At 32.9% G+C, this 26,511-nt stretch overlaps 1 protein-coding gene across 2 annotated transcripts in view; it reads right to left on the minus strand.

Moving 5' to 3' along the window:
- Window positions 1-26,511, minus strand: part of LOC134853318 (guanine nucleotide-binding protein G(o) subunit alpha-like) — a 42,373-nt gene that overhangs the window by 11,315 nt on the left and 4,547 nt on the right. The window contains exons 1-4 of one of the 2 annotated variants that reach the window (XM_063869294.1): window positions 25,658-25,926; window positions 23,131-23,554; window positions 13,250-13,368; window positions 11,547-11,717 (exon numbers count right to left, since the gene is read on the minus strand). In XM_063869294.1, coding sequence (XP_063725364.1) covers window positions 11,547-11,717; window positions 13,250-13,368; window positions 23,131-23,254 — 414 coding nt within the window. In that variant the 5' untranslated portion in view covers window positions 23,255-23,554; window positions 25,658-25,926. Of the gene's footprint in view, window positions 1-11,546; window positions 11,718-13,249; window positions 13,369-23,130; window positions 23,555-25,657; window positions 25,927-26,511 lie in introns of those variants that run through there. The other variant, XM_063869293.1, reaches the window with a different exon arrangement.

Genomic DNA, 26,511 nt, shown 5'->3' on the forward strand with positions numbered 1-26,511 from the left:
TACCGATCAAGTAGTAGCCGTATTTTCTGATTTCTTCACCCAGTTAGAGATCATATATGATGATCAGATTAGCCGTCAATTCACCCTTAAACTAAATTACAGGGAAGAAAAAACGTCTCAAATATGATTTAAATTTTGTAGGGTTATCGTTACGATTATGTAGAAGGGATGATTTTAGTCTTCAGGTATTTTTGTGCAAAATTGGACATCAAGGCACACCTTTCAGTCGTGAGTCAGTCGATATTTGAAAACTTTGAATAAGTTGTCTCGGGATCGAAAAAATATCTGTTTGAAAAAGTCTAGTCTTGGGACCAGTTTAAAGCAGAGAGTAGATGCATTCTAAAAAGCACATTTAATTATTAAAACGCATTCAGTTCAGCGGTTACAAATAAATTCAATGTTTAATTTTAAAAAAATAGCGCTCAATTAATTGAGGGCCTTCGCAATTACATCAGACACATATCATTGCAAGCTCGTGGATAGAAAATACGGTGGAAATCACTAAATTTGAAATTTTGTTTAAAAAGAAACTAAAAAAACTAGCATCTACAAATCGAGGTTTTTTGATTTTTTTTGGATTTTTCTCACTAATTTTTTTTGAAAAACTTGGAAAAAAAATATACATATAATATTACAGCGCCCTGGAAGTATTGATAAGTTTGGTACTAATTCGATAGTTAATTAATGTCAACATAAATTTATAAATAGACATATATATATATATTTTTTTTTTCACGAGCTGTAGCTTTTGTATTTAAATAAAAATATGTTTGCTCGTATTGTTTAATTTGATTTGTTTCATTAGAGATGTTTAATTTGAATAGAAGGGTAGACTTTTAGTGGACCAACAGGTCCCGTTGTCTATCCGTTCCTGCTTTAAATGTGGTAAATTTAATTATGCTGATATATTGTTTATAAAAGGAAAAATAAATTCTTTCTTTATGTATGCCTAAGTGTTTAGTTAGCTCTGAGATAACAATAACTACGGGGACACTATTTTGGTATGCGTCCGTAGAGCCGAAAGAAGTATCCTAAAGGTTTTATTGACTTAAAAATTTGTTACGCTCCCCGGAGCAAATAAAAAACATGACTATATACTCTTGTCCTTCAAACAACCTTTTTTAATGCAACTGAGCCGATATAACATACAACGAAGCAATAAAGTCCAATTATTGTAAAAGGAATGATTACATTTATGAGAGCAATTGTCTTGTTATCGGGAACTAGGCTTTTTTCACCGAAAACAACTTTTCTTACACACCTCTTATATTGTTCTATTCTTGATCCCACATTTCTTCATTCTTTATCCCTTCAAGATTATCGGCTTAAACCCGCACTATGCGCAAGGGTTTTTCGTTGCATTTTTTGGGTAGCTTAAATCTTTGGTTAAACAAAAAGATCCGTAAAATTGATTTTTAAATTAAAGATGTCTGCTCAAAGATTGTCGGCTTAGTTGCCATATCAAGATTTTTTTCTTTTGCTGGAAGAAAGTTTCTTTTAGTTGGAAGTTCAAGTGTTGCTCATTGTAGTTTTAGGTGGGGCTTGACACTTGAAGGATTTTTATAAAGTCACATGCTCAAAGATCGTCGGCTTTGTTTACTCATCATAAGCTTTGTGCCGTTGCTAATTCAAAACTCAAATGTCTGGAATGTCGAGATATGGGAAAATTTAAATTTTGCTAGACCTTTTTTCAACATTTAAAAAATTCGACTTTTAATGTTTTTAATGTGTTTTTATGTTTTTTATATTATGTTATTATGTTTTTTATGTGTTACATGTCTAGCAAAGGAAATTATATTAGAACCTGATGTCGGCTTTGTTTACTCTTCATACGATTTGTTCCGTTGCTAATTCAATATTCAAATGTCTGGCATGTGGAGACAAGAGAAAATTTAGTATTTGGTAGTCGGAGTTTTTTCAACTTGTAAAAAAATCAATTTCTTTTTTTAAATGTTTGTACTTGACAATTCAAGTTTTCCCAGAAAAAAATCAAATTCTATAGATATAAAAAAGCAGAAACGAGCCGAGTTTGGACCCCTTTGATATTGAAGCATGGTCAATTTCTTAAATTTTTGTTGAAAAAGTTGTTTACTTTCGAGGAAAAAATTCTGGTTCCACATTTCAAGTTCATTTACTCTGGCAAAGGAAATTAGCTTAGAACCTGATAAAATTGCTCTAAAGAAATTAATAAGTCAGTCTAACTTTCCCAAAAGATAGCAATGTGATTCACTCATTTTTTAATGATAAAGAGTTTTCCTTATTATTTTTTAAATCTTTTTCAATCGAATCCGCTTGTATTTAATTAGAGCTGAACATATATATTGTATAGAGGCTTTTACCATTACTAAACTTGGAGGGTATTAGGGTTCTAATTTACATCACAGATATTTTTTTCATGATCTCCATTTTTTTTCATTATTTCAGTTTAAGGCATGGTAATGCTTCCCCCAGCACCAAACTGGATATAGAAAGTCTTAGATTTAGAGAGGAGAGGGGATGGGTGGATGCCTTAGCAGAAATTGGGCCCCTCACTAGCATTTTTGATTTTCAGTTCGACCAAAAGTCTTGTTTTCCAAACAGTTGAATCCAAGCATTCGTGTAATTTAAACCCTATCTTTTCTTGAATACGTCGATGATTCACATGGTAAAATATCTTTGTGGACTTTGTGTGTAAAAATAACGTGTAACTGCTTAAGTAACGACGTTTGGTCATTTTAAAGCTGAGTTCGAAAGCCGCTACAGTTGAAAACCTTAGCTGACCTATGCAGGTATGACGTACCGTTTGGTAATGGTTCGTTTAGTTTGAACAATATGACGGTGTTCATTTACAATATTAATACAGCTCTGCGAAATTAAGCAGGGCTATGTTTCATTGCTCTCTTGTTACATCAAATTTGTTTTGTCTTGTTCGTCAAACAAAGTGGCTCTTTCATGAAATTCAGTTTCTGACCGAAGCCTGAAATCGAATACTGTTGAACTTTTCCACTTGAAGTATCTTAAATATAGCCAAAAGAATATTGTCAGTGAACGCAAGAAAACCAGAATCAAAATTGCTGATTATTTTGGAAATATCTTCAAAACAATAAAGATATGGCCTTAAAGGTCTTTGAAATTCAAAGAAGATTCATGATTGCATAAAACAATATTTTGGTAAAAATAACCCAATTTGAGAAAAATGTATCAATTGTTCTTTTTTGTTTCGCTGTACTATAAAAATGTTACAATCCATTTTTACAATTAAAATCTTGACAGTAAATCAATGTTCCTGAACAAAAAAAACGAAAAAAAAAAAACCATGAAAACAATTGTCTTTACTGAGTTTATCGGCACTTAATTATTAGGAAAAAGTGATTTGGTCAAAAATGATAAAATGAGACGTTTTTCAAAGATAAGAAAAGTTTAATTGAAGATTTCATAAATATATTTTTCTACATCATAACCTTTTTTCTCTGATTTAACTAACTTATATAATTCGAATGGTGTAGGGTTTTTCCTAATTTCAAATGAATGTAAGCTCAAAGCCTTGTTCAAAATAGAGTCGAAATATAAATGTCAAATCTTGTCGAGGCAAAACCGAGCCCTGTCGAAACATGATTTAGAGCATTTTGTCAAGACTTGTAACTTGACTTAAACCTCGTGAAGGCAATGACTAACAGTGCAGAAGTTTCAGGAATAATAAACAGCCTGCGGAAATAAGTTCTTAAGTTCCAAACTATCTCGGGATTATTTTTGTTTGCTTAGCATAAAAGATGCCAAATTAGTTTCAGTTTTTTGACATGTAAAAGTTTTTGAACACTCATTTATCTGAACCACTGTGTCAGTCATAAAGTATTAGTTTCTCTGCCTGTAAATTCAACGCACCTAAAACCGTTATAGCTCATAAAAGAAGTTACAAAATAAATATCATGCGCTAATTCTTGTCTAGGGATCTAACAACCTTTAGCTTTTCAATAAAACATTACCAAAAGACTGTTGGAAAAGAGTCAATTAGTTCAAACGCAGAAATTTTGGCTTTTTTTCAAAAAATTCTCAACTTTTGAATTTCAAAGAAAAAATTAATGCCCTTAAATCTTTTTAATTTCACCAACAATTTATTTTTTGTTGCTTTTTTGATTAAGTTAACCCAATTCGAGAAAACTGGATCAATAGATAAATTTTTATTTCGCTGGGAAATCTGAAAATTAAATTTCACTTTTGAAACTAGAAGTTGATGACATGTTTCGTGCCCTTTACACTTTTGCTGTTCGATAGAGGAGATGCCTTCCTTTTAATAAAGGAAAAAACTTAACTCAAAAGTAAATTAAATGTCAAACCGCGAAAAAGTAAATTGGAGCCTGAACAAATTTTAGGACTTTTCTTAAAAACAAAAACGAAAAAAAAGTTCATCGCGACCTATATAAAAGTCTGAACTACATTCATCGACGCTGAAACAAAACAAACAAAAACAATGATTAATTTTTTGAGGCTTTTGAGTGAGCGTTTTCGAACCGTTCTGATGTTGAATTTGTTATGTAAATTGAGTTCTGTTTCAAAGATATATCTGAATTTTTTTGCTAAAGTTGATCAGTTTTCCCTTAAAATTTCCATTTCAAAGCATATCGTAATAATACGCGTTTTCAGGGTTAAGTGGTTCAAAATTCTTTAAATTTTTTTTGTTGTCTACTTCAAAACCTCATCCGGGATATAAAAGAACTTGGAACGCGTTTGAAAATGGAATTCTTTTCATCATCACCGCAAGGTGTCGTGTTTTAAACATGTGGCTGATGCTAAATTTAGCAAATCAATAACTGGAAAAACAGTAAAAACCTCTACATGCAATTTGCAATTTGAATAAAAAGAGAAATGCGTTGTTAAAGCGGAATATTCTGATAGCAGAAGGATTGAATGATAGAAAGCTATATAAACCAGTCAGAATTCGGGTTTGAGATATCTGACAGAAAATGTGCCAATTCACTCGAAATTTAGACAGTTTTAATGATTTTGATCGGCTGCAAATTTTATAAAACTCTGACCTGCTGTTATGAAAAATAAATCCGCTGTTTTTGCGAAAACTTTTTTTCGAAAAACAGATTTCTTAAAGTTAAAGTAAAATTCTGCAAATCTATGGAACCAAATTTTTTTAATTGATTAGAAAATTAGACGAATTTTGATCTTTTGATATAGCTTCTTTTGCTCTATGCATACAAAAGCTATTTGAAATAACGCCGAAAAAGGTAACAATATTTAAACATCGGAGACAGGTGAGAGAAATTGATTTAATGGGAGATGATTTTTTTAGATACGCACTATACACTGACGTGCACTTGTTATCATCATTTTACTGATATATAAAACAATTCACTGAAATATAAATGCGCTGCAAGGTTGATATAATAGCAATCAACTGATATCAATTTGCAGCAGCAGCTGTTTCAGAACGATAACGCCAAAGAGCAAAAAAGTTCAGGAAAATTTGCAATTCTTGAAGTACAACCTTGGCTAACAAAAATTACTCTGTGATGGAAATTCTTTAATAGCTAAGTAAAATTTCGTTTGTGTTGAGATATTTGCTAAATTAATGCGGAACTTGCTCCGGTTAATAGGAAACAAATTGCCTCTGAAAAGACTGAAAAATAAATTTGTGATCGTAACCAAATTTCAGGGAGGGTTTCCTAGGTCAATTTTTTTAGGTCGATGATTTTCTTAGGTCGATGATTTTCTTAGGTCGATGTGCTTTTTGACCTTTCATTTGTGGGCGAAAGTGTTTTGTAATCCAATTTTCACTGAAGTGCTCATACGTTTGAAGTTGATCCTAATTTCCTAAACTATCCTAGTTTGTATTCAATTGAGTGGTTCTTTTTAATTAAAACGCAATGAAGCTCTATTTGCAATGAGTTTTAATTTAGTTGACTTTCAAGAAGTCTGCGTAACTGATCCTTATTTTTTTTCTAGTATCACTTTTTTTTGTCAATCACATATCAATGTTGATTCTCCAATTTACCCAACCTTTTTTGCACTACAGAATATATGGACTTGGATAAAACTATTTATAACTTCCAATTATGGTATCTTTTTAAAATCACCAGTGTATATTTTTGCTAAAAGGATAAGCTCCTTGGATTTTTGGAGATCCCACAGCTTAATTGACATCTTGCTTCGATAGAATACGAAACAATCTTTTTTACGTCAATCAAAGAGAGAGAGAAAGAGAGAGAGAGAAAGAGATCTTTTAACTACCCTAAAATGAGCTGCCCACGCATTATTTCTTTTCAAGAAGCATTATTGTAAATCGTGGTCGTTTTATTAGATTTCATTTAGAATTATCTCGAAGAGCTGATTCCCGCAGCGCTCTCACTAATAACAGCAGCTAATGTTTTTGATATCTATCGTTTAAAAGTGCGCCTACGAACGCTTTCTAAAATGATTTTTGATGCATATTCGCATTCATAAAATTGAAATTGATGCAGTTAAAATTTTTTAACGATTTTTTTAAACAAAACTTGAATAATTTAGAGGAAGTAATGCGACGGTTTAGCACTTCAGTTCTCGTCTTTTTTTAACGACTTCTTGATAAATCGAAAAATAATCGACATTCAATACTAATAAACTCATTCGTTACTTAGACAGTCGCTTGACGCTATCGCTGAAATACGTCTTTGTTTTAAGAAAGTTGACTGTAAAAGTCAATTAAAACAAGACTGCTCGTATCAGGGCGAAGCCCTGAATGTTCCGACTGCCTTTTAAGGTTTATGGAGCAGTAATAACATTAAAAAATTAAATGTAATAAAAAATTTAAATTATTTTTCATGAAAATCATCACCCCACGCGCTATATAAATCACATAAGGATAGATTTCGGTGCTTGTAAAAAATCAATTATGGCAAGTAAGCTTCTTTCAACCAATTTGGAACTATTTCTAAGACGGATTAACTCTCCGCTTACGCTTTAATAGCGCGAAATATATCGCACGTTAATTGTCCCAAATTGGCCAAATGGCAATCTTTAAACCCCCATAACTTTACGAAAAATGATCAAAGGTGAAATATCTTTTCAAATTTGAGCTCAGGACAACAATACCTTTCGAATGAAATAGAAAAAAATTCCGTCAAAAATGGCTAGTTAAAAAGTCGAAATTTATCTGAAGAAAAAAAACCCACTCCGAGCACAAATATTCCGTTACTTTCGTATCGAAAGCCGGAACAATAACAGATAGAAATTTGAGATGTCAGTTTGAAATTTTTCTGATTATTCTTGCTAAATTTTCTTATTTTATAAAACGATTTCTGTCTGCTACTGGCATACAGCCTATCGTAACACAGTTCGCCCAAATTGGCAATCGTTAAAAATCTTCAATTTTGAAAAAGTCAAATGGGATCCCAGTTTAGTTATAGTGGAATATTTTTTTAGGAGAATACACCGGAAAAATGTCGATAATTTGATTCGTCAAATAAACCCTGGTGTAAAACTTTGCTTCATGAGAAAAATGATTGAAAAATGTCGTGATCTACTTTTGAAAACAACATAATTCTGCGCAAATATTCATTACAAAATTTAGTTTGCTGAAGAGTTTTGATCTGTTCCTTGAAAAATCAATCTTTTAACTGAAGAAAACGAAAAAAAATCATGCAAAAAACATAAATTGACGTTAAACAATAGATTGAAAAAATTGAGTGACTACTAGACAAGTATATGGAAATTGCTCGTCAGAGATTTTGATTGCTAAGAACATGTGCCAGGAGATGGAATGATTTACCTAAACCTTAATTATCTTAGAGAAGTCAAAGTATAAAACAAAAATGAATAAATTTTATTACATTTACATGAAAAACTATCAGTTAGCAAAGACAATGAGGGTTGTTAAGCATATTTGTATGGGGGTTAGGAAATTAGATGATAAGCAAATTAGACGTGACCAACAAAAATGAATTTAGACGTTAAATTGTTTCCGCATAACTAGCATTTTAGACGGAAAGCAAAAGGCTAACAAAACTTATTGCCCAAATCAAATTTTCATTTCTTCAAAATTAGTATATGATCCCATTGCATATTTAAATACTTATCACAATTGATTTATAAAATGTTAATTTCAAGATTATAAAACATTTTTGAAATGCATAATTTATACAATTGCGGCATGTGAAAAATGCGGAATGTAAAAATTGCGGCATGTGAAAAGTTGATTTGCTTTTAAGAAAGCTTGAACGAAAGTTAATTGCACTCGGTAAAAAAATTTCAGACACGAACAATACAAGGAAGTCTAATTTCCCATATTTGTAATTTTGCATCGACGTCTAAATTCGTTTTTGTTAGTCACTTGTAATTTTGCTTTTCGTCTAATTTCCTAGGCCCTATTTGTATATATAACTCTTCTATTAACCCTATGTTTAATTAGTGTAGTGTTGTGTAGAAGCCAGCCTGGATTCATCTAATCATTTTGCTTGAAAACTCAGTTGATTTCTGTTTTTTTTTGTTTTGATCATTGTTCGGTCCACGAAGTGCGAAGCGAGTTTGTATTTGAGTGTTACTTATCAGTTGTTACATTTATCTAGGTAATACTTTTCCCGCAAAATTGAGGTCGACCTACATATTTTACAGCCTTGATTTGGTCGGCAAAAAAAATCTAATAAGTTTGCTCAGTGTCGAGAAAACCGGTTTTAAATTTTTATTGTAGACCAAATTAGAGCAATTGAAGCCAGCGAGAAGAGTAATGTACTGCTATTTGGGCGTGAAAACTAATTTTGAAGCTTCATTTGACGTATCAAAAAAGTTAAAGCTATTATCTGAAAAAAGAACTTTCAAAAAAGTTGAAAAATTAAAGTTTATTTTGTTCTCGTTTTTCACTGTGCAAAAAAATTAGTCAGTTACTGTTATTATAATTTCACCATTTTGTTTTGTACTTCTGCCCACGAGCAGAAAATTGACCAAAAAATGAAAATCAATTAGTTTTTTCATTATTTTGAACTTTAGTGTGGGCAGAATCTTTTGTGCTACTTGCTCTTTTGTGCTACTTGCATTTTTTTTTAGTAAAGCTGTCATTTTTATTTCAGTTGCCACGAACTTCGAGTTCTATATTAAGGTTGCGTCACTTGAATATATATCCGAATTAGACTATTTATAGCTTGAATACGTATTTTGAAAGCGCAAAACTCGATCGATAAATGCCAAATCTAATGTGTTACCCTGATCCTTGAAACGGTCTCGTAAAATAAAGCCATTATTTCTAATCACCTGGCGTTAAAATTTTCAATTTCAGCTAAGTTGAAAAATGCTTTGCTAAATGTTTTCTAGCGCATGAAGGTTTTTTTTGCTCCTAGCACTCTTGTAGAGTGAAGAGATTATGGCGTAGGGTGGACTTTTCCTGCTCGATTTGGTAATTAGTTTTACTTTCTCAAACTAGTTTTCACGCGCATGTTTTCAGAATGATTTTGAAAGCAGTTTTTTAGCTCAACTTTTGCCTAATTTAAGCACAGTCATGCTTTTCAAAAATTTAAATAAACCATTTATTAAAAAATAGTTTTTTTTTCATTTTTTCTAATCTAATAACCATAGTAGGATCATCTACATGTATGAACATTTTAACTAATAACCCTGGTGCGGGAACATCTACAGGGTTTAATCAACAAAGTTTTTTTTTCCATTTTACTGGTGACCGGAGTTTGGAATACATGAAAGGAATATGCCGCAGTTGTCAAGAGATTAGGGTCTTCACCTGTATCTCGGAAACTCGAACCCTTAGGCGGCTTTTAATTTTTTTTGAAACCTAATTTGTTATTTTTGATGCGTTTCTAAAGCTCTTTTTGCTATTATTTTGCTTGTGTTTGCGGATAAGAGCATGGTATGGGTGTTGAACTTTAGAAATAATAGCAGCTCATTCAATTGCTATTTCAACAGAAAAGTCTGAAAAGCGAAAATTTTTCAGACTTCCCTTTTTAGTGACTTAGAAAACGTTTCGGATTTTTTTTATTGCAGATCAAATCATGACTGATAGAGCTTGAAATTTATATATCTCTCGACTTATATATTTCTATATCTTCAACATTGTCGGCCTCAGTTGAACTTGCGTGAAACTGAGGCCGACAAAAAATTTTCCCGCTGAATGGTCCGAGAAAGCAAAAAATAACAAATTTTTACCGTTTTCTTTTCGATTTTCACTTTAACGTGTTCGGTTTGTTAGTTACTAGTCTGCTAAGTCTCATCAGCGACCTAAAATCCATAGTAATGTCTTTATATTACTGAAGCTATAATTTGGTTCACTCAAGTCAAATTTTGAACGTCAACTTAATTTTAACGTCAATACTTCGTTCACTTCTAATGTTTTTTTTTTGCTTCGATTATCTGTTCTCATTGCCAAAATGACTTCTTAAATAGTGATTTCTACCATCTCTCAAAAATTGAAAAAAAATTAGATCTCTCAAAAAGCAGGAAACAATCTTTTCAAATGGTTGATTTGTCTCCGTTCCCATAAATTTAAAGTGACAGGAAAGCTCAATGGTACTATTAGCATCTTGAGCTATTAACAACTGACTGATTAAAAGGTAGCAAATGGCTCTCATTGTATTGTAAAGTCGGTTAATTGAAGTTGACGTATTCTTTGCAAAAATAGGGCAAAAAGGAATCAAATTTCACTTAGTTGCTATGGCATAAGACGCCTACGTTTAGATATGTAGTTCTATTTTCGATCTAAGCTCCAAATCGACAGACATTTCATTGTTTTCAACCTTCTTTTCTGCCTAAGGGTGAAAATAAAAATTGCTCCATTTGTCCTTTTGATCTCTTTGAAATGCCTTGTTTGAATCGTGAAAGCAATTGTATAGAAAATATACGAAAGTTAGACTAAATTTAGTTGACCTTTAAGATAAGCTATAAATTGTTTTGGCGAAAAAGGAAAATCGTGAAAGTGAGCTTTGCTGAAATTTTTTCTGTTAGAGCTAATTTCAGTGTCTTTGACCACAAATGTAAACCAAATTATAGGAAAGCACCAGCAAGAAAAGCCTAAAAACAACAAAAAGGGTGTTTTGGAGTTGATTTCTTTATGAAATTATTTTTTTACCATGAGACTCGGTTTAACCGGCATTCTTTAATGCATTTATTTTTCTTTCATTTATTATATAAGAAGACTACATGTTAATTATTATAGTACAATAGGTCTTTGATACCTTTTGACTGATTTTCTTGCATGCGAACTTCCAATGAACAGTTCTTTATGATATTTGTTTTTCTCTTTTTGTAAGCCATAGGCCTAACCCGAAGGTTTTATTATTTATGCTTTTGTTCCCTGGCTTGCAAAAGTCATCTTTCAAATTACATGTACATGTGCGAGTTTTGAATCTATAACCATATTAATGCTAACAGACTTCACTAACTTTTCGACGACAATGCCGTCACTTGAGGAGAAGTTGAAAAAAAAAACAATATTTTAGGAAGTTAATGTTAGGTTTTTTAAACAACATGTCGGCCCGTTTGACTTTCTTCAAGATGAACGAAAGTATTTGGAAGTTCAATTGAATTTTTTAACCAAATAGTCGGCTAGTTTGACTGTCTCTAAGCTGAACACTTGCTGCTCTTACCTGTATTCCACTGTCGGTCCACAGTCTGACCAGGGCGTCCTTGACCTCCTGGGTGAATGCCTCGGTGTCCTCCATCCTGCTCACTATGTCGAACACCATCTTAGCATCATCCTCCCGCTTCGGGTCCCCGTAGTCTATCCCCAGTGTCTCCATCGCTCGCAACATCGCCACCTGACAGAAAATAATATAATCACTTATTTTTAAGTACTTCTTTCAAATAATGAGTTATTTAAATTTATCTTCACTGGACAAAAATTAAAAGAACACACTGATTTTTAAGTATTTTTTTTATTTTTTATGAGTTATTTATAGTCTGAACGTTTTTTTCAAGTAACTGTCGACAATTAATTTTCAAAATGTTTAGAAAGTGTAACATCGCCACTTGACAAAAAAACGCTTCATTTTAAATAATTTTATCAAATCTAAATAAGGAAAGTTATTTGAATTGAAGTCACTGCCTACAAAAGGGATGTGCAGCTTGGGGAATTTCAAAATCACTTCAAATCCAATTCAATGCGGGCTTTTGCCGATTCAATTTAACACAATTATTTTTCAAAAACTTTGAAAAGTGCAACATCGTCGCCTGAAAAAACAACATATAATGCTTCCTTTATAGTGCTTTGCACAAATAATGGGATATTTTAGTATAAAAACGATAAAGGCTGTAAATTTTACGGCTGATTTAGAAATTTTTTTTCTTCTGTGAACTATGATTTCATTAGTATGTTTTCATTCTTCATTTGAATCGTTTTTTTTTAAATTTTTAAAATCATTTTACCACTTATGAATTTTTTATTGACGGCACTTCACTAACATTTAAAACGGCTTTTCAGTAACATTAAAAAACAGAAAAATTAAGCGTGTCAGTTGTGTAAATCAGTGAACTTTATCAGTTAATTTGCCCTTTAGATTTTTCACGCTGCTTCCGCAAAAATAATGGACTTGCAACAAAAACTTCTATCTAAGTGACAAAAGAAGTGCCTAACCGCATTGGTATTAGGAAAATCACTGTTAAATGAAGTTACCGCCGTTTTCTACTTCAATATAAGAAAAAAATTAACTGATACAAAGGTTAATTTGCATAAAAGGTCATTGATTTTTACGATATTATGATTCTTTTTTTTGTTTTCTACTGACAGAACGTACTCACTGTTTTGAGTGAACTAATTTAACTCATCTTTACTAATTGACATTTGTTTTGAGGGTATTAATATTCATGTTTTCATGTCAATCACTGAACAGTGAACTAGAAATGGTAATTTATGGAGAAATTTTGTTTCCTAAAAATTTGACGGTTAGATAGATCTGCTCCAGCTTAAAGACAGAAAAACCCATTAAAACGTGAAATTGAACTTAATTAATTGGAACTAAATAATTTTTCTGAAATTTTGGCTCAATTATTTGAGCATGCAATCTTGTTTATCAGTTTTTTATAAAAAGAAACGAAAAAGCCCTTCAGTGGGTTATTGAAAAGTTCATAGGTTGTAAATTGATCATTGTGTGAAGATTGAACTGCTAGGGTGGCGGGTTGAAGGAGAATGATGTCATCCATTTTGCCGTAACCGTTCCCACCTTGAAGAGGCGGGATGGTCTGGCATGAACTACATGGTTCTATGATCTACTATGGACAGTATGGTTCTATCACTTACCATGGACTGCATGGTTTTATGGCCTACTATGGACAGTATGTTTCTATCACTTACCATGGACTGTATGGTGTTTGAGTAAACGACTGCCCTGTACTGCCTGGACTCCTCCTCACTATACCCGTCCATGTGGATAATCTTCAGCTGCTTCACTATAGTACTTTTCCCACTCTCTCCTGAAACAAACAAACAAAAATAACAACAGCTGATATTATCCATACACCAAATCGACTTTCGATTTTTTGAAGGTGCTTATTGTTCTGACCCTTGAAAATGGGAAGAAACTTAATCTATGGATGTTTTTTGTTGTTCAAGTTTTTTCCCACGCAAAATCAGGTACCACAAATAACCATCGGGTTTTATATCATATTCAAGCGCTTTCCAATTTTTTTCCAAAGTCGAGAAAAATAGGTTTCTAATTTTTGAGTTTGTCTAATTTCGAGCGAGCATAAAATCTTATAAACGAAAACTTTTCATTTCAATTAAATGGTGAAAACCTTAAATTTTTTCCAAGAAAACTAGATTTGGAAGATTAATTTAGCGCTCCAGCTGGCAATAAAAATAAGAAAAAAAAACGTTTCTGCAAAAAAAATCGGAAAGTTTTCTAATTTTTTAAAATTTTTGTCACCGTCGTGTTTGCTTTTCATACTTTGGAGATTGCAGTTGTCGATTATGCCTAATTACAGTTCTACGCGTTCGTATGTTTTTATCATCTTATTATGCACTAAAAACGACACTATTTTGAACAAAAAACCTAAGATGTTCTGTTTGTTCTTTTTAGTGAAGGTCTGAAAAGATCTTTTAGTTAAGATCTTTGTTCTGTTTATTTGAGGTCTGAAAAAAGTTTGTTATGAGTTATATTTATTTTTTGTGAAGTATGAGTCATAACTGACCGAAACAATTATTAAACTTGAGAAGCAATGTGTAGTAGTACGAACTTTCTTTTTTTTCCAACTCAATTTATCTCCCAATTTTTTTTTGAAGTGCATCATTTATACATAACGTGGGTTTATGCTTTGCAATATGTTGAATTCAAACTTAGTGTAGATGCCTTCAATTAATTATATTCCAAAATATTACTTGCAAAATTGAGTTTATTCGTATTTTGTGCCTTTTTTGCTGAATCGTATTCTAATAGCATATGTAGCTGCTTTATTTGTGACTAGTCTTTGTTGGTTGTTAAGCTTGTGTGGCTGAGTGGATAGTGCGTGAGACTAAAAATCTCCCGAATGCAGTAGGTCGCACATTCGAATCCTACACGTACCCGAGTTTTTGCTTCTTCTAGACTTATTATGCTTAGAGCTGCTTTTTGGTCCTGTTCTCGGAAGTGTTTGCGAAGCGCAGGTTCGCCTCTGTGTAATTCATAACAAAGATAGCCGGTTGCTTTGCAAGTAGCACAGAATATTCCGACCATTTTCATTAGAACAAAGTTTTTAAATTACTCAAATTAGTGTCGTTTTTAGTGAGTGCTGTGATTTTCATAACTATACGATCGCGTAGAGAATTAGTGAATTCAGCATGATTGACAAAATTTGTTTTTAAAAAGTTTATACCAAACAAAAAATGAAAAAACAAATTTTAAAAATTAAAAAAAAATTCTTGTTATTTGTAGTGCTTTATTTTGGAAACCTTTCCTTGTCAGATAAGCGCTGTAAGAAACATCCAAAAAAATTTTATTATTAGTAAAATCAAGTTTTGTGAGCTTAAAATATATTTAAAATCTAATTTCCATATAACGAGCGTTACTCGATCGCTCGAAATTGAAAAAAAAAATCAAAAAATTTAGACCAGTTTTTCTCGACAGTGGGAGATTTTTTTGGAAATCACGACTGAAAGAAAGAAAAAAACTGAAACACCCGAATACAAATTTCCTCCCCGTTTAAAATGGTCGGGGCACATTAAATTGATGTCAGACCTAAGACTTAAATAAAATGATAAAGCATACCGAATCACCTTACCATTTACGCGTGACTTTGAACCTAGCGGAAAATAATATGATAAATAATGAAGACATCCTTCGCTGTGCAAGTTGCACAATGTTCCGAGTTGCTGATTTTGCAAAAAATAATGACTTTAATCAACACACCGCATCTGACATGACTTTGAGTTGAAGTTTTTGACTGTTTAAGTTTTCCAAAAGCTTTCCAAAATTTCTCACTTAATCTTGGGAATGAAATTTTTTCAGGCTGATGAGCTTTTTTCTCGTCTCGAAGAGTATGTTTATTTGAATGTTAAGTAAGTAACATAATGAAATCCATAGCATTTGCGAAGCTTTTTTGGTTCATGTGTCAAAATCACAAAGTGATTCATCAATATCGTAACTGAAAAAAGAGGCCGAGGTGAACGAAGTTTGTTATAATTATATCCAGCTCGTCATTTTTTAATTTTTTTATGAAAAAAAATATATGTTTACGTCTTTTTTCTCGTCTTGTTACGTCATAGTTCTTTGTGTCATTGAAAGTAGGTCACGCTCAAAATACAAGAGATAGACATAATAATTGATGGCTTTATTTTCACTTAACTAGAAAGGGACGCAGTTTTATCAAGTTACTTCCCGAAAATTAAAGAAAGCTCAGATTTATTTATGAACAAGAGAGGTGATTTAAAGATAATTCATGCGAAATTAAGTAACTAAAAATAGAATTTGTTCATGTTCACTGTCTTATCTAGTTGAGTAATTTGCCCTCAATTTACAGGACTATTGTTTTAGAAACTAGAACTGTTGGATGCATCCGTTTTCAAATCAAAGATCAAATCAGCTTTCGAAAAGATTTGATTTTCTGTGTGATCAGTTTTAGTTTTCAGGCCCTTCAAGTTTACCACATCCTCGTAAAATTGCTGCATAATTCGTTGAAAAATTGTTCATACTGCAATTTACATAATGGAAAAAATGAAAAAAAAAAATTGTTCACGCTGGCACTTTTTATCGCAGCTTAGAACATCGAAAGTCATTTTGACTTGACTTTTGTTAATTGAGTTGCAAATAAAATCGAAGAAGGGAACTGGAAAAGAGCCGTTTTTCCTCATATCTAAGCGCCCTTCCATTTAGGTTGAGCACATCTGCATCTAAGATTCCCTAGAGATACAATTGGCTCAAAAGTGAACTTAATCTTGGCCCATTTCTTTTTCTTAACCTCTTAACTTGACAACAGGAGTGAAATAATTAAAATAAGTTCTACTGAGTACAGCGAACACTTTTTGATTTCCTGAACTGAATTTTCAATTTTTTCCGAATACTTGAGAAACAAAAATAGGTCGAAATTAAGTTTCCTATTAGCACATTTCGAGCCAAACAATCGGCTCTTCAATGTTTTCTATTCTTTCTTTGAAGATATCAGTTGTCAATTATGCCTAAATCCTTACAGTTCTTCGCATTCGTATGTTTTTCTCATCTCATTACGCGCTAAAAACGAGTATTTTGAGGAAAAAAACGGAGATCGTTGTTCTGTTTAGTAAAGTTCTGAAAACAGTTTCTTCTGAGTTATGATTATTTTTCGTGAATTATGAGTCATAACTGACCAAAACAATTATTATTCATAACAAGGATAGCGTATGTTTAGTTGCGTAGACTTCGTATATGTTTTGCTGCCAAACAAGTCTCAGGAGCCCCTTCTAAAATTTTTCGGTCATTTCAAGGACTTGGGTGGAAAATTTGTCATCCATTTTGGAGCCAAATGACATTAGAAAAACGCAGCCTAATTTAGAAGTGCAATAATTTGTTTTCATTTTACCGGGGCTTTTTATTTCTGCTACTCCCAAGTGAAACTTGAATCTCTAAAAAAGAAGGACAAAATCAAGCCTCGATTATTTCATATTCCAATCATCAAATCTTATTTGTTATTTAAAAAATGTAACTCAAAGCATCTGAGTATACTCAAATTATGCAAAAAAGCTCATTTGCTGTATTTAAACTTTATTGCGAGGCCAAATTGTGCTTTTTGTGAATTGTAAGCGGATTCCGCAACAGGCCAAAATCAGATTTGTCGCAGAATACGAAATATTGCTACTTTTCTTTGATCTTCTTTGTTATTTTGGATTCCACGGATAAATAGATAAATTAATGTAAGGCTGAAAATTGCTTCAAAAGCAGGCAAATTTGCGGAATTCACAACAAATTTTGCCGAATCCGGTACAGTTTGTAGAATCCATAAACAAAGAATTTTTTAATTGTTTAGTAATCCTAAGTTGTCGTGGAATCCGCGACTGTAAGTGGAATCCGCAAAGTGTAAGCTGAATCCGCGAATTTTTGGCGCAATCTACATAAGTTTTCGTAATCCACTTAAAATTTTGGAATCCGCATACATTTGCGGAACCCGGAACAACTATCTATATTCGCTCGTTGCAGAATCCTCAACAAAACTAATGTGCGATAAATTTTACGCGACAGGTATTTGTACGCGGAATCCACAAACATTTTGAAATGTTCTCAAGGACTTGTCTCTGGAATCCAGAAAGATAAAGACACAAAATAGTGCGCCTGATCCAGTGCACTGTTTGGCCTCGTAATGATACTGTTTTCAATTGATTGCAGTTTTCATTCTCAAATTTTATGCAACTAGTGAACATCTTTGATAGCAAACAACTAAGTAATTTCAACCATGGATTACCAGATAGCTGGGTTCAGGCGAAATATGACTTGATACAAGGGGCGGATCTAGGATTTTCTTGACGGGGGGCGAATTTTCAAAAATTTTGTCGACATTTTTTTAGGCCGAACAAATTGATTTTCCCAGCTTTGCCAAAGCACTAGAGAGTGCCTGTTTCGGCCAAAAGTTCTGCGCCGCAAGCAAAACTTTGAAAAAACTGGCCAAAAAGGCTATATGTTTTTTTAGGAAGAATTTTACCATAAAATTGCGCTTTTTTGGCGCGCTACTTTAAAATTAGTTTATATTGGCGCCAAAGGCGCCTTTAGAAAATTTGTATGGTCCGTCAGACAAAAATGGATACCTCAAAATAGTTGAAAGGGGGTATAAGTACAAAATTGTTCCGGCAGGGGTCGAATCCTTGAGGGGGAGGCGTCAGCCCCCCTTTAATTTCGCCCCTGCTTGATATATAAAGTGTTTAGTAGTTGAGTCGAAATAAATCCTGATGCTTTTCGTAAATATTTCTTCTAACTGCCTTTTTTTCAAAATTTAATTGTTCTGTCTAACAATAATTGTAATTTTTTGTCTTAACTTTTAGATAATAGATGGAGCTTTCCCATCATGATCGTTTACCAAAACAATTAGTATACATTTTTGCATTACAACATGTCTACTCATTACATCATTTTGTTCAATATTCTCTTGAACGCTTTTTTTTATTAATATTAAACCTGGTTTCCATTTTTGGCCCCAGTAGCTGGGTAAACGACAAAAAATTTATATATATAAAAAAAATTTCTTTGATCAAGCGAGGCAAATTATTGGAAAAAACGTCTCCCCAGCAGACTCTAATTTCCCCAGGTCAAAGAAGCAATCAGTTGACCACAAAGTGAACATCAATGGACTAAGTTTGCTGCATCGCTGCCCAAAATGACTTCATCTACTAAAGACAAATCAATGAAGTAGACTCAAGGAAAGAAATCAAGGAAAATCTGGAAAAGTCATTGAAGCCTAAAAAATGCCTTGACCCAATTTAAATAGATTGTTTGTTCAACTAGTGAACTGAAAAATTGTTGCAAACGTGGAGATCACAGCGTGAAGGTGATTCAATTGACCCCAAGATTTTAAAAATGAGACAAATTATTTTTCCAGTTTCGCTGCGGGTTGTTTTCTGATCCGTGAGTAAACTGGATTTAAACAAAAAATTTTGTTCATGAACACTTTTTTATATGGTAAAAAATGAAGATTTTATTATTTACTTTGATGACACTTTAGCTTTAGGGACAAAAAACAATGAAATATTCCCTATTTTTGATGTTGACGAAATCCGAATTTCTCCGTTAAGTGTTTTTTTAATGATTTCATATATATTTGGGATCTCAACCACTTAGCTATATCCCATCCCTCTTTGGTATCTACAGTAGCATGCCGAGGGTGGGGGGACCACTTCTCTTTTCAATTCTGGTTGCCACATTTTTCAAAGGGACATCCATTTTTTGCTAACCAACCTCAAAACTTCTCTAAAGGCGCCATTGGCGCCAATATGAATAACTTTGAGCTTTGAGGTGGGAGCGTGCCTATGAACGCCTCTTTTGCATTTTCTTAAAAAAATTTGCCTGCGGCGCAGAAAATTTTTGACAAAATATGGTATTATAGTATTTTCGAATAACATGGAAAATCACATTGGTCGACCTAAAAAAAAGGTCCCCTCAAAACTTCAAAATTGCCCCCCTAGAAAAAATTTGTGCGCAGGCCACTGGGTATCTAGTAACGGAAAACCACAATAAAGAACTAATTCAACGGTTAAGCATATGCGAATTTTCAAACTAGTTTTGAATGCCCCCCTTTAGCAAAGGTGGGGGAGTAGTTAAAGATATCCTTATTTGTAAACCTATTTTCCTGCGATTGTTTCCTTGTTGATTTGTGAATAAATAAGAGTGATATTTTTAATCTCCATGTCATCAGAAACTTTACGGCTTTCTTTTTGTAAAACTGATTGGACGCATCTTTTAGCTTTAGTTGTTCCATTTTCATTTATTCATTCTAACTTTTGTGATGCCAGGGTGGGGGCTTGGGGCTGAATTGAATTTTGGGAGATGAAAGTTTTTTATGAAAATGCAATGGTTTTGTTGAAATAAAAGTCCAAATTTGGCTTCGGGTTGAAATGTTAATTCTTTTTGATCATTCAGTTTGTTTAGACTAAGAAGCTTAAGATGACAGACAAAAAGAAGAAAAAAAGGGCATAAATAAGTCACAATAACTTTTTATCATAAATTAACAGTCTATTGTGGCGTCTTCACAGATAATTTAATTTGGTAAGTATCTTTTTTCATTTTATATTTTTGCGGCCTTGACTTTTTAGATTAATATTTGATGTATTTTGGGTGTATTTTAACCAACTTATGTTTTGGCTCAATTCCATTTGGTGGTTACTTGCCTATTGAATGCAATGAGTTAATTCACCATGATTTAAATTGAATTTTATTTTAAAAGCGTGCCCCGTTCCAAATGATAGAGCATTGCACGCCAATTTTGCAAACTACAAACTCTTCCCTCGGGATTGGAAAATTGATCAGTCATCAATGAATTCTGTTTCTCTAATCTTGAGCTGAATTTATGACTTCCCGTTAAGAAAAATCAATTGAATTAGATCACTTCTTCGGGAACCCAATTCAAGTCACGCAAATGTCATTTGATTTATTTAGTGCGTAAACCAAAAAAAATTCAAATGAAAAATCAGCGAACATTTTTTCAGCCTTTTGTTTTTCACAAAAAACTAAAACCGATTAATCAATTCCCAATTGTGACTTAATTCAATTGTTAAGTCCGAGCTATTTTTAGGCTTTTTTCAATAAAAAATGAACAGATTTTTTATATATATATAGTTGAACTGGTCACTACATGAGATGAATGACGCAAAAGAGGAAATTCTTGTTTTTGTACCAAATAAGTAGAGCTATACAAAAACGCTGAAAATATTTTTCCACTATCAAGTTTTTCAATGGTTGTAAGTTTACGCTATTTTCCGTGTGTGAAGCGATACAAAAATTACAAATAACTAAAAATCAAATGCTTTTTCCAAGTAGAAAACCCTTTCAAGCAAAGTATAGGGTCAAAATAATCAAAAAAACCTGAGTTTTTAATATGTGGTTTTTATTAGACGTGATCCTCAATAGCGTCCATTTATTATCAGCGAGATTCATACAAAAATCCTGGAAAAAAATCAGTTTATTACGAAATGTCAAAACTTGGGTTATTCGTTTTTTTTTCTCCACTGAAATGGAGTTAGAGTAGACAGTAGATTCGGCTCCAGAAAGATCAAACTTTATCAAGTAAAATGGCTAATTAAAGCTACTTTTGGCAATTTAAGAAAAAACGTTTGCCGATGGTAATGCAAAAAATATGAAGCGATACAAAAATATGTGTTGAAAACCTGAATTACAGCGCAAAAAGTTTACGACAAGAACTGTTTACAAAATGAGTACAATCTAGCCATTCTGTAAACCTTATGATTTTTAAAAGCTCACTTGACAGGCTCAAACCAGTCAAATGAAAAATTTTTGAAAAGAAAATTGGGCGTAGGACTGGCATTTATATACTTTGTTCAAATTTTTGCAACACAAAAATCAAAATTTCAGAATTTTCGCAACAAAAGAAAATCCAAGGACAAAACAAGGATAGCCGGTTGAAGTGCAATTAGCACAGAATGTTCCGATCACATTAAAAGATTCACAAAAAAAAATTCTTTTTTGTTTCAATATCTTGAGCCTGGTGTGATGAGGGAAATTTTTTTCAAAAAATTTCTAAAAGTGTCACCAATGTTTTTGCCTAAAATTTTGATTAATTTTTCGAAAAGATCTTATTGCCAAGGAAGCGCTAAATGAAGCTTACAAAAAAGGTTTTTTTTTAAATATAAGAACATGTTTTCCGAACCTAGATGAACAATGTTTATATATAATGAACGATACTCGATTGCTTCACTAGCTCGAAATTAGACCAAAACTCAGTATTGCCAAACCAGTTTTTCTCAACGCAAACGTGTTTTTTTAAAATATTTTTTTGCTGTTCACATCACGACTGAAAAGGCTTCAATATGATATACCGCTCAACCCACACGCCCGGATGCAAAGTTTCTCCTCATTTTCAATAGTCGGACAACAAAAAGCTTCCAAAAACACTAAATGAACAGTTATGAAAATAAACTGTTTATGTAAATAACATAATAAATAAATAAGTAAATAACTAAATTTATCAAAAAGAATCCATTGAAAGGATTTTCAATTATATTATAATTGATGTTTAATTTAATCACTGTCATCAGAGTTTAATTTACGAAAAACGACAAATGCTTATAAAGATGTGTCTGACTTATTATCAAACTTGATGTTTTTTATGCCCAATTAGTATACTAAACTGAATCTTTTTGTTTTGACATCTTTAAAACTTTTTTTCTGATTAATCAGGTTATTCCATTTGGATGTGGCAAAAATCAGATTTTTTTGAGTTCATCAAATTTTCATTATTAATTGCTTTTTTGACAAAACATTGCTTCTCAGGCTTTTGTCTAAGATTATTTTTAGACGACATCTTGAATTGGGCTATGTTTCGAGACTGTGTTCGATCATGTTTCGACCACACTTTGTGTTCGCCCTTGTTTTTCCCACGCATTGTATTCGAGTTTTGTTCGACTTTGTTCTGACCACTATTTGTGTTCTACTTTGTGCTCGACATTGTTTTGAATATATTTTGTTTTCGAATCTGTTTCGACCATGCTTTAATTTCTACTTTGTGTTCGATCAGGAATCGAGTTATTCTGTGGGTTCGACATCCATGTATTCCACCGAATTTGGTCGTAACATAATTCGAGCACATCAACCCGGGTTATATATGCTTATGACTAATAGCTACATAACTATATAATTAAAACAAACAAAAGTCGAATCAGGGGCGGATCTAAGATTTTCTCGGGGGGGGGGCGGTTTTTCAAAAAAATTTCGAAAATTTTTGAACCTTTTTTTAGATTGACCAATTTGATTTTTCGAGCTTTCCCAAAGCGCTTAAAAGATCCTGTTTTGGATAAAAATTCTGCGCCGCAAGCAAAATTTTTTAAAAAAGGCCAAAAACGCGCTCCCCCTTCAAAATTACTATATATTGGCGCCGAAGGCGCCTTTAGATGATTTTTGGTGTTCGTCACCAAAAATGGATATCTCAAGGTAGTACAAAGAAGAGACCCTTTGGGTCGGCATTGGTTCGAATACGTGAGGGGATGGAGCGTGTACCCCTCCGCCCACCAAACCCCCCCCCCCCCCTAAATCCGCCCCTGAATCGAATGATGAAGTAATAATAACTCTTTACCTGCTCCCAGAAGCAGCAGTTTGATGTCCTTGGCCGCCAAAGTTGCATCCTCTTTCAGTCCCCTCTCAATCGCACGTGACCTCTCCAGTGCCTCCCGCTCTTCGGCGCTCATAGTACAACCCATTATAACTAAAAACTAGTTATATCTTGTTATAACTATGATTTATAACTTGCAGCAATTAAAACGAATTAACACCAATAGTCAGTAATTGATGTAACTGTAACAGATAATCAGCAATTGCAATGTTTGTAACTGATTTTTTTTTGTAGCTGATGTCCGTCCTCTGTAGTTTTTTTTTGCGCTGTTTTGATTGTTTATTTTGAAACCCCGCGGTAGTTTTCTGTCTGTTGTTGACTCGCAATTTGTAAAGTAACGATTGGTCTATTTGCAGTTTCTCCGCTTTTCACTTCTGATAAAAATCACCTGAAACAGGAAAATAGCTATTTATATTTGTGTATTTTTGTAGTTATTTTAAGGAAGTGCTGTGATAGCAGAAGAAATTTTAAAATTGTTTGATTTGATGGAATTTGACTTGCCTTTTTTGGAATTGTCATTTGGTATGTTATAGTGAGCTAGTACAAATGGAATATCAAAACGAAGTTATTTTTGTCCAAACCTTTAAAACAATTTTCCCCAAATATTACCGGGTCCCAAGTAGACAGCTTCCGCCAAATATTGTAATTATTCTGCGTCTATTTTAACTTAATAAGGGATCATCAAACGTGATATTACAGTTCTATCACGTTTGATAATCCCTTTTTAAGTTTTAAAATAATTTCAGAATAATTACAATATTTGGCGGATGCTATCTTTTTCAGACCCCGTAATATTTGTGGAAAAACATGTAAAGATTTTTCAAATTCGTGTTTCTGCTCTGACCACATTACGTAAAGTTACTGAAAGGAACTATGGCGTAGATCCTGGATTTTCTAGTCAATTTTTTTTTTTACCTCACAGACAGCTCGTAGTTGATCAATCGTGGTATCATATTAGATGCCTAATGGTCGCACTTTGATCCCAAAAAAAATCAAAATTTTCTCTCTGAAAGACTGAAACACTGATCTGAACTTCTTCGTTTTTCACTTTTTCATCTTTTTTTTTACTTTTTCCTTGTCTCTTAAATTTCTTAACGGAAATTTAGCTCTAATCTTGTTTATTTTAGTCCGCAGTGTGGAAAGAGAGACTAAAATTTTCTAAGATTTTTCAAACCCGGGTCGAGGTCCGCGACTAAGTTTTCGACGATGTCGGTTGCGGAAATTTCCATAAATCCATAGTGTAGTCTGGTCAAAGTTTTATGTCGAGGACAAACTCTGGAAATAACGTATATCGGTCGCGGCCGTCGACAAATTAGTCGCGGCGGTCAAAAAATTAGTCACGGCATAGTCAAAAAAATTAGTCGCGGTGGTCGAAAAATTGGTCGTGGCGGTCAAAAAACTAGTCGCGGCGGTCGAAAAAGTTGTCGCGGTATGGTCGAAAAATTAGTGGCGTCGGTTGAAAAATTAGTCGCGGCATGGTCGAAAAGTAAGCATTAGAATTAATTTTGCAATCAGGTTTTTTTATAGAGTTTTTGATTATTTATGATACCGGAGAAGCGTAAAGCAATTTTCATTTTTTGTTTTTTCTTTTGTAGTTTTTTTTCTCTATTTGCTGTCTTTACTTGCTATCAATTCGAGTAAACAAAAATTTTTTCCAATGGCTTCTCTCAACCCAACCCTGACAAGTCATATGAAAATTTCTGAGATATTGATCAGATAACCACTGAAAGGTTTTTAATTTATGATATACCCAAAAAAAAGACATAGTTTTTTCATGCTTCTAACGTTTTACCCATTGCAAAATTTTCATCAAGAATAGATTTGTGGTTTTTTATTTTTCTATTTGTTTTTGAAAAATAGCAAATTTTCTGGGAACCTTTTTTACGGTAAAACAGTTATGGAAAGTTCTTAATGAGAGCTGAGTCCGTTGTTTCCAAAATACGCAAACTTCCAAACTTTTCAATTTAGTTTGACAAGCTAAACATCAAACTTTCCACTTTGCTGTTTTGGGTACTATATCAAAGCTGACACAGAAATCTTTGTTCCATGTCTTGTTAAGTTCCTTTCAGTTTTCAGACTGCTTAAAAACAACAAATTGCGATGGAAAAACGACGGATATTTTTTTTGAAAGCAGAAATGCTACAAGCATTTAGGAGAAAAATGATTTTTTTTGTCCCAAAAATGCTAATATAATGTATGAATTCGGAATTCGATCATCTAAAAAAGGAAAAGGAAACCTATTTAAAATTAGTATTCATGTGAGGAATTTTCAGTATCACTACCTGATGGGAAATTAATTCACCATTTCAAGCTCAAGAAAGGAGAAAATTTGAAGGTGGAAAAGTTAGAAGATTGACGTAAAGATAGCTTTAATGAAGAATTTTTCGAGCGCTGTAGTTTTCTCGCGAACTTTTAAAAACGTTTTTGTTTATCTCGTAAAAATTAAAATAATGAAAAAAAACAATAAAATCTGTATAAATAGTTATACTACCTGCTTTGCAATGAATGGGCTTATGATAAATTCAGGGGCTCAAAAAATATCGACAAATAAATAAATTGTTTTCTGTAAATTTGTCTTAATTCTGTCAAAATTAGAATGCAAATTCAGTAAAACATAAATGTCTGCCTTATTTATAAATGGGCCTCAGTAGAAACTGTGTTTTACAAAGTGGGTTTTACTTCTTAATAGTGCTCAAACTTTTAAATTGTAGTCGGAACATATATCACTATTTAGTAATAACCAAAATTTAGTAGTTTAACCTGTCGTTTTAGGGGACTGAAAGTCTAGAATATGTACAAGTTTTAAGTTTGCATTCGTGAAAGTTGCCAATGCTAAAACAAATACGCCAAATACGAAATACACTAACCTGCAGTTTAGGAGTATTTTCGGGTCCGGTCGCGTTAAAGTTTTGAAACCGGCTTATGTAAATTGATTACTTAGTGCGTCGCTATTTTTGGACTTCGAAATGGTTCAAATCTTCAAACTAAATTTACTTGCAATTCAATTTCTGGAACACGCTAAATATAGTAAATATTCACACCAAGGAAAAGCCAACCGACAACTAAAAGATTCCAAAATAGAGATTTCTTTCCACAGTTTTTGAAAGGGAACTTAGAACGTCTAGATAATGTCGAAAAGCTTAGCGCCCGAGTGTTTACTATAAATAATCAATTTTCTATAAATTTCCGGTATCGACCATGTTTTACGACTACACTATGCATAAAGATACCATTTACATAACTATAGGAGAGACGTTTCACTACATGGAATTCGTATTCCTTCTTATTAAATCGTTTCCATACGTTCAAGTGCGGCTGCATGTGTTATATGCAACAAAGCGAGAA

Source organism: Symsagittifera roscoffensis, chromosome 8 (genome assembly GCF_963678635.1).
Source record: "Symsagittifera roscoffensis chromosome 8, txSymRosc1.1, whole genome shotgun sequence".
In the NCBI taxonomy this organism is placed as follows: Eukaryota; Metazoa; Xenacoelomorpha; order Acoela; family Convolutidae; genus Symsagittifera; species Symsagittifera roscoffensis.